The sequence below is a fragment of the Eurytemora carolleeae genome, unplaced genomic scaffold (assembly GCF_000591075.1).
Source record: "Eurytemora carolleeae unplaced genomic scaffold, Eaff_2.0 scaffold30, whole genome shotgun sequence".
In the NCBI taxonomy this organism is placed as follows: Eukaryota; Metazoa; Arthropoda; class Copepoda; order Calanoida; family Temoridae; genus Eurytemora; species Eurytemora carolleeae.
In genome coordinates, this window is record NW_019396243.1 from 45191 (window position 1) to 54629 (window position 9439).

At 33.8% G+C, this 9439-nt stretch overlaps 2 protein-coding genes across 2 annotated transcripts in view; one reads left to right on the forward strand and one right to left on the reverse strand.

Annotated features, from left to right (window-relative positions):
• Positions 1 to 861: 861 nt before the first annotated feature.
• LOC111699206 (CCR4-NOT transcription complex subunit 7) lies at positions 862 to 4557 on the reverse strand. Its single transcript, XM_023469815.1, has 6 exons — positions 4449 to 4557; positions 3932 to 4169; positions 3693 to 3852; positions 2882 to 3102; positions 1751 to 1861; positions 862 to 1669 (listed from the first exon to the last, which is right to left on the reverse strand). Exons 1-6 carry the CDS (start codon positions 4523 to 4525, stop codon positions 1586 to 1588), a joined length of 891 nt encoding a protein of 296 aa, XP_023325583.1. The 5' UTR covers positions 4526 to 4557; the 3' UTR covers positions 862 to 1585.
• A 3035-nt stretch (positions 4558 to 7592) lies between these two features.
• Positions 7593 to 9439, forward strand: part of LOC111699207 (UNC93-like protein MFSD11) — an 8504-nt gene continuing 6657 nt past the window's right edge. Inside the window, exon 1 of the mRNA XM_023469816.1 lies at positions 7593 to 7690. Coding sequence (XP_023325584.1) covers positions 7642 to 7690 — 49 coding nt within the window. The 5' untranslated portion in view covers positions 7593 to 7641. The remainder of the gene's footprint in view (positions 7691 to 9439) is intronic.

Here is a 9439-nt window from a genome sequence, read left to right on the forward strand (position 1 = left end):
AGTTTAAAATATGGTTATTTTTGATACAAAGCTTTAAAGGATACCGTTAAGAACAATAACATGCCACATTTGATATTGACGTGTACAGGCCCTTTAACCTGTGCTAGGATATATGCTTCTGCTGGTGCCTGGAGGATTCTATTAACTATAGCCAGCTGATCAGCTGTCGTCATCCTTCCTTTATTAAAGGGTTTGTTACCACATTTTGAGGTAGGTCTACAACTTAAATATTTACATTTCTCCCCTTCCCCCTCTTTTTACTTTCATAATTCCTTCTTTCTTTCTTACTTATCTACGCTTCCGCAGGTTCCCTTTCCCTTCTTTTTCCCCTTTCTTTAATTTCTTACTTATCTTTGCTTCCGCAGGTTCCTTTTTCCCTTCTTTTTCCCCTTTCTTTCATTTCTTACTTATCTACGCTTCCCTTTTTCTCTTTTCGATTTCCCCTTTTTCTTTTCTCTTTTCCCATTAACTCTCCGATTTCTTACTTATCCTCGCTTACCCTTCCCCCATCCACCTTTTCCCTTTTTTACCCCGCTCTATTCATGTCTCTCAAATCTTACTTATCTTCACTTCCCCTTTCCCTTTCAACTTCTCTCTTTTCCATTTTCTCTCATTTATTACTTATCTTCGCTTCCCCTTCCCCATTTTCCCTTTTCCTTCCCGCTTTCTTTCCTGTCTCTTAATTCTTACTTATCTTTGCTTCCCCTTCCCCCCATTTCCCTTTTCTCCTTTCCCTTTTCCCTTTTCTATTCCTTTCCTGCTTCCTTTTTTCTTCCTAAACTTCTTTAAAGTCAGGGCATTATCCTCCCAGCTAAGAACAATCTTAAAAACCTGATATCGTGGAAACTGTTACATCTTTTATCTGAAAATATTGAACATAAAACAGGCGTTGACTTATTTAGGGAGTAGAACAGAAATGCATAGATTAATAAGTGTGCCTGTGTGTGCACAGATCTTTAAACTTTTTGGAACATTACTCTCCAGAGTATACTGGAGAACAGGAGATATGACGAAAAGAAGAGAAGATAAAAGGAATTGTAGGAAGGAAAGTAGAAATTCAAACATAAAGGATAGAGGGGAGAAACAAGATGCGTTGAGAGAAAGTAAAAAAAAGATCAAATCCATTCAAATGATTTAATTAAAACATCTGAATGTAACTGAAACACATAAAAATCCTCGAAATACGTGAATACCGTGAAACATACATTTGATGTAAAATATCTATGGTGGCAGCAAAGTCAGACTAAACTCCTCCTCCCTGCCCCCATATCATATACTATTAACACTGTTAACAGCTGCATGGAGTAACCCAATCAATATAGACAGAGTAAATATTAACCCGGATATCCGGATATCCGAGACATACAAAATATCAGAATTATGACTAAAGTTTCTTTTCACTTATTAAAATAATTTTTCTTATTTGTTGAGAGGTTCAGGACTCAGGTGTAATTAAAAATCTCCCGAGGATGAATTATATTCCGTACATATTTTTCTATGTAGAGAGGGAGAGATAAGGTTTTACTCCGAGATTAGGTGACAATGGTGATTAAGGTTTTACTCCGGGATTGGTTGAGAAGGTTGATCAAGATTCAGATTTAGCCGCTGATTCTGAGTTAACACTTGTTCCAATATGGTTGGTTCCAAGTCCAAACAGATGTCCAAGATACTAAAATAAAAACCATTATTAAAATCCTTCTAGATAACTATATAAAAAGGGAATGTTTACAAAAATGGTCGCAACCTATACCTTTGAATCATCCAGTTCATCTTCAAAGTATATTTCCTGCATCTTGAAGAAAGCGCGTCCAGTGAGAAGAGAATCTGAACCTGCCTGATGCTGGGGACCTATCCTCTCAACCTGAACATGACTAGGTTAAAGAGAATCTGAACCTGCCTGATGCTGGGGACCTATCCTCTCAACCTGAACATGACTAAGTATATAGCTGGGGACCTATCCTCTCAACCTGTACATGACTAGTCTATAGCTGGGGACCTATCCTCTCAACCTGAACATGACTAGTCTATAGCTGAGGACCTATCCTCTCAGCCTGAACATCACTAGGTTAAAAGATATACCCTCTAAGCAAAGATGGCAATGTCCAATTCACACAGGAACCCTTGATGTCTTTAACTAATCAATAATTTCTTAGAAAATATCGTTTTTCTAGGTTTACAAGTGTTTAATTTTAATAATTCCGATATGTTTTCCTGTGGTAGAAATGCGCAAGTCACTATTGTGGAGAGGCCACAATTGAAAATAAATAGTTTTCAACATTATAAACACTGATATATAGTTAAACTTGATCAAAAAAAGCTTTTGAGGGTACCGTTGTAAATCAAACATTGCCATCTTTGCATGGAGGTTCAATTAAAGTCACGCTTACAGTCCCTTTAAAATTAAAAATTGCGTGGTTGATATTAAAGCCCAGTGAGATAAAACCTAACCTACTGTTGAAAATAATTATCAAAAAATTGATAAAATTAACAAAAAGATGATTTAAGCGAGATAAGATTAAAGTTCACAAATCTGATATAAAATCATTTAAATTTTTTTACATGGAATCTTTAGTTATATTTTGTTCCTTTTTTGATTGAAAAGTTAATATTTTTTATACTTTAACAGATGATAAGGAACACACGAGACGGGGGTCGAATATTTTTTTTTTTTGGGGGAGGGGGATGTCTATGATTAAAAGGGTATTTTTAAAAATTACCCCCCCCCCTCTCCCTACGTCGGGGTGCAGGGAATAATATTAACAATTGACACAACTAGCAATTAACTGTCTTTTTGATATACTGCAAAAAAATCAAAATTATTTTCCCTAATTTTACGAAGAAAAAACCTAAAATAATGTAAATAATAATGTAAGTTTACTACCTCCAACATATCGGCGACCTCCTGGAGCCCTCCCTTCAGGTTCTTGCAGGACTTCATCAAGTACTTCACGTCGTATATGTTGGGGAAGTAAATCTTCAAGATCTCGAAGAACTCTGTCTCCCCGTCGGGCAGGTTGTTGTTGGTGAGGATGCTCAGCAAGTATCCGAAGTCGTATCCACTGTGGAAGGACAACCACTTTACGTTGTCCAGGAGAACAATTCCTGAATTCAAAAATTGATTTTCTTTGTGAGGGTTTAATTTTTATCAGAATAATATTCTTTCTTTCATTTCAATCTTCATTTTGATATTTGCATGAACAATCTTTCAATATTTTGATATTTGCATGAACAATCTTTCAATATTTTGATATTTGCATGAACAGTCTTTCAATATTTTGATATTTGCATGAACAATCTTTCGATATTTTGATAATGCTAAAGTTTTTGGCGTAATATAGAGAAGCAAACTCTAGTGAGAGAGAGAGTAGGGTTGGGATTTGTTAAAAACGATCTAAAGATATATTAACAAAAAAATTGTCTTTAGGTAAGATGAAATAAATTTTGTTTAACAAAGAATAAATAAATATAGATTAAAAAGAGTTTTATTATTTATCAACATTTTATGTCAAATGATAAAAAACAAAATTTGATTATCAAAATATGTATCTCCATTCTCAAGATACAGGTAAGGTTAAAAGGGTGAAAAACACTTATTAACATTTTTTTCCTGGGCTATGAAAAAAAACGAAGTTATAATAAAAAATAATAAATCTTGGAACAGGATCCCCAACCCCAGTGTTTAAATATATTACCGGATACTATTAACATCTCTGCAAAATGAACAGTCTCTATTCCCTCCCGTTCATGTCTCTCGAACTGTATTCCTGAATTCTGAAGCAGGTCAACACTCTCCTCCGCATACATATCCTCACTTAGGTTAAACTTGAAGTTAAACTGCCAGGTACACGTTCCCTTTACAACAATTTGGTTAAACGTTCCCTTTACAACAATTTGGTTAAACGTTCCCTTTACAACAATTTGGATTACAAACCTGGGGCATCTCCCCATCCTTGTTGAAGAATGTGAGACCAAGTTGAATAATTTTAAGAAGATCTACATTACATCTCAGCAGTTGATATTGATAATCAGAAGAGGATTTAAAATCTCCGATGGGACGTGCTACCACACCCGGGAACTCTGTGTCCATCGCTACATATGGATATTCATTTACAATATGACAGATTTGTTTAAACTCTTCTTCAAGATTATGATTCCACACCTCACGAATCCTAGAATAATAAAAAACAATAATTTGATTGATAAAATTTAAAATGGTATCAAAAATCAAGAAAAAAAATCAATTTTTTAAATAATGTTAACTCTTCCCCCCCCCCCCTCCACCTCAAAGAAAGCCAGTGGGGGTAGGTATAAACTTATTGAACCCTTGAAAATAAAAATAAATGAAAATTTAACCCATAGTTCTTTAACCTATAAAAAGGATATTTCAGACGACTCATTAGAAACCTTGAAAAATCTGATAATCAAATTGAAAAGTATGTGAGACTAACCTCGAGTTCTGATCTAGTGAAGGGTCTTGTCCCCGATCCATATCCTCTGCGTCACCAGGTTGGGACATATGAACCATTTTCTACTCCTGAAATATCATATTGAAGCAGGGGTGTATATTTTCTTGAAAATTCAACCCCCCCCCAAAAAAAAAAGGTTAGGAGTGAATGGGAGAAAATAAATGAATTAAGAATTTTATTGGGAAAAGAATCGAAAAAGATTATTAAACTTGCTGTTTCATGTCAAATTTTTCGATTTTAAATTTTTCTTTTTTCCCAAATCAATAACTCTTTGGTTTCTGTACTTCAGGGTTTGTGAAGATTTCTGGACTAATCTTATAGAAAATTACAAATAAAAATGTTAAGTTCCTAGTGTACACTTTGTGGACATGTACATTGTACAAGATTGATAGGGGAGGGGATGCCAAATAGCGTTCTCTAGGACAGACCTTAGCGTTCTATGGTGACCCTTAGAAAAAATTTTCAAAAAGTAATTTGAGATCTTATTGCACAAAAATTATATCAGGGGGGGGGGGGCGAAAGCGTTTTCTAGGATAGATACTAAAATTTCGGGTGGGGTCCGTACGATTTTTGGACCCACCGCCCCTCCTATTAATCTTGTACATCACCACTTTTTCAACAATTTTCAATTAAATTAGTATTTATTTTGATTTTTGGGTTAGGTTAGAACACTTTCTGAGCCGAGCGCTGCGAATAGGACAGGCCAGGGGGCCGAGCGCTGCGGATAGGACAGGCCAGGGGCCGAGTGGCGCGGCTAGGGGCAGGGCGCTACGGCCACATGGTCAATTATAGCCATGTCTTACATTTAAGATCTATGTACAAAATTGATAGGAGGGGGGAGGGGGCGGGGGAGGTCCAAAAATCGTTCTCTAGGAAATTACCAAAAATTCAAATGAAACTACAGAGCGTCCCATATCATATTAGATTATCACCAATCTTTAACACCAAAATAAACCCTTAATACTCGAAAAACTTATCATTTTCCGCAAGAAAATTCTTATGTAAGCCTTATATTATTTTTCAAAATGATTCATTCTAATTAAATTTTCTAATTAGTCCCGAAAATCGTAATTTAGACCCGTTCTCGGTCTAATATGATATGGGACACCCTGTATGTTATCAACAAATATAACATTTATCCTTTGTATTTTTAGCCAAAGCCTTAAATTCCTTCATAACTAGGACATAAAAGTACTTGAATCAGAAGAAAAACAATGAATATCTATCTTTCAGATAAATTAAAAACTAGAAATAGAGAAAAATAAAGATAAAATAAAAAAGTGCAAACTGTGATGTTTAGAGAGACTGTAGAGACTAGAGAGACTAGAGAGAGAGAGAACGTAAGACAGGAAAATAAAAACCAGTTTAGTCTAGATTTACCTGCTTTCTTCTGTACACTTTTGTTTTTATCATTTACAGACAATTTATTGTTTATTTTTTTTACTTGATGACATGGCAACGAATAGTCAGTGAACAGACTTTTAAATTTACTTAAGTCATAAAAATCGGCGATCAATTTTCGAAAAGCTATTCCTACCCTTAATCGCAACTCCTTTTTTGTTTTCTCTATTTAAAGTCCTGGTTAAATGCAATAGTCTCCAATACTCCTATCGTAAGTATAACGCAATTTATAAGGCACTGCAATTGCATGCACTGATGGTTCCTAGAAAAATAGAATAATTGTCTAATTTATCGTTACCGATTACATAGCGGTTTAACATTAAAATGGATTTTAATCAAGCTTTAGCATTTTCTGCAAATAATGTCTATAGCCTTATTAAATTTTTTAAAATGATTCATTCTTCTTAAATTTTTGATTTGTCCCCCAAATCGTAATTTAGACCCATTGACGTGGTCTAATTTGATATGTATTTTATGTACGCAAATTTTTTATTCGCCCGAGGCTTGATCTTGATCTTTCATATGACTGCAGTTGTGTCAAATCGATGTTCGATATCCCGCATGGAAATCGTACATTGAAGGGATAACTGAAATATAGAGATAAGAGATTGTTCATTGATCCGCAAATCAAAAGTGCTCGAAGAGGATATCAAGATCCAGCCATCGGGATCATGAGTATCTAACACTTAAGTTCCCAGCTCTGCACAATTAATCAAAACCTCTAATTTTAGTTTTGCACAATCCAATGATGTTGAATATCGTCTTAGGTGGCAAATCCGGGAACTTTTTTAGATATTTTAATGACTCTAATTCACTAAAGCTGGGGAAGGGATTTAAAGTTTTTAAAGCGTCCAAGTTTTGTACGTTAAAAAGAATTTATATGAGGACTAATACTAGAGTTTGAATCTCTAGAAGCTTTTAAACGTAAAAAAATTAATCTTTAATAATTAACCTTTCAAGTGACTCTCAAATTTTTAAGAGGGGTATATGCGAGTCACAACGGTACCCTTGAAACCTTAACCTGATAAATAATTTCTATTTATTCCTCCAGTGTTTCTGAAGCAAGAAATATGCAAGTCACTGTTGTAGAGAAACCGCAAATGTAAAAAAATTCAGTTTTCAAAAATAAAAACTTAGATATCTAATTCATACTTGACGAGACAAAGATTTTTACGGTACTGCTGTGAATCGACATGTCACTATCAATGGTCACTTGAAATTACTATTGCAGAACCTTAAAGACTAATATGAAGCATATCTCTAATATAAACTAATGTAGAATCTATTAAAAGAATAATATGACGGATTTCAGCTGAGTCAGCTTATCTGAGCTAATAAAAAAGAATCTATATTAAGAGTTATATGAAGGATGTAAAAGAATATAAAGAGGAGTATGTCTACTCTATGATTAAGACTAAAAATATAACCAAATCTAGAGAAAAAATTGAAAAGAATCTTTATTAAGAATAATATGAAGGTAACCTATTGAACATATAGTCAGTAAATAATAAAAGAATAGAAAGAAATATTATTCATTAAAAAAATGAAGTTATAAATATTTATTATGTCCTTTGAATAATATTTAATGAAAAATTATCTTCTTTAGATTTTTATTTTATATATTATTAATTATCTTTAGCTCTTTGGAAAGATTAGGATGCAGAGAAAATAATTCAATATTACAAAAGTTGATCCAGTCCAAATCCTTCAAGATAATTAAATTCTAAATAGAATCATTGATTTAAGAAGAAAAATGGCGGATTAAAAGTCTACTATGTTAAATCTTCTCAGGAGGCTTATTTGCTTTCCTTTTAAATTAACAGGTATATTCTTCCAAAGCAATGATGCAAGGGAATTGTTTAACCATGGGTGTATACAAGGGGGGAAGGGGGGATCAATGATTGTTTCTAAACACTAATGTTCAGAACTATAGAAATGATATAATGCGTCTGCTCATCTTTCAAAATGAAAAAGAAATACACTCTAAATTAGTATTAATAAGATCTAAGACATTATAAAGAAAATGGATTTATTTTTATAGTATAAAGAAATCGGTCAATATCTATAGGATAATATTCTTTCAAGTGTCTTTTCAAATTTCTTTGTAAAACGTCCAAGTACTTAATTAACTATGATTAAAACCCTGTTCATGGAATTGGATCTTATTATTTTATAAATTCATTATAATTTGGCATTTTGTAAGAAAAACCTTCTTCTAACCTAAATCAATAATCATCATATTTAATCCTTTTAACATTTTAGTTTTAGTTTTAAAGTCTAGATAGAATTAAAAGGGAATAAAATCTAGATGCATAACACTTTAAAAAATTGAAAGATGAATAAAAAAGTACTGTAATTATTCCATTTCTTTGAATCTTATATCCCCCCCCCCAAAAAAAAAAATCTGAATTTTAGTTGAACTGGAAAAAATCGAGCATATCATAAAAAACACTGCAACTTATTACTCAGAATGAATATCTCAAGGGGGTTTGCCCATAATTGCGCATGCAAGTGCGCAAAAAAATTTCGACCCCCCCCCCTATAAACTGAACAAAAAGCAGAAAATTCCTATTTTTTATTTGTTACTCCAGATATCCCACTTTCTGTCTGTAAACTCTAGTTCTCCTACTTTCTATCTGCAAAATCTAGTTCTCTCCTACTTTCTGTCTTTAAACTCTAGTTCTCCTACTTTCTATCTGTTAACACCAGTTCTCCCACTTTCTATTTATTAACGCCAGTTTTCTTACTTTCTATCTGTAAACTCCAGTTCTTTCTTCTACTTTCTATCTGTAAACTCCAGTTCTCCCACTTTCTGTCTGTAAGCTTTAGCTTTCCTACTTTCTATCTGTAAACTCCAGTACTTTCACTTTCTATTTGTAAACTCCAGTTCTCCTTCTTGCTATCTGTAAACTCCAGTTCTCCTACTTTCTATCTGTAAGCTCCAGTTCTCCTACTTTCTATATGTAAACGCCAGTTCTCCTACTTTCTATCTGTAATCTCCAGTTCTCCCACTTTCTATCTGTAAACTCCAGTTTTTCTTCTCTCTATCTGAAAACTTTAGTTCTCAGCTTTCTATCTGTAAACTCCAGTTCTCCTACTTTCTATCTGTAAGCTCCAGTTCTCCTACTTTCTATCTGTAAACTCCATTTCTCCTACTCTCTATCTGTAAACTCCAGATCTCCTACTTTTAATTTGTAAACTCCAGATCTCCCAATTTCTATCTGTATACTCCAGATCTCCCGCTTTTTGTCTGCAAACTCTAGTTCTACTACTTTCTATCTGTAAAATCTAGTTGTCTCCCACATTCAAGCTGTAAACTATGTATAGTTTTCCAACTTTCTATCTGTAAACTCCAGATCCCCTACTTTCTATCTGTAAGCTCCAGTTCTCCTACTTTCTATCTGTAAACTCCAGTTCTCCTACTTTCTATCTGTAAACTCCAGTTCTCCTACTTTCTATCTGTAAACTCCAGTTCTCCTACTTTCTATCTGTAAACTCAGTTCTTCTATTTACTATCTGTAAACTTTAGTTCTCCTACTTTCTATCTGTAAACTCCAGTTCTCCTACTTTCT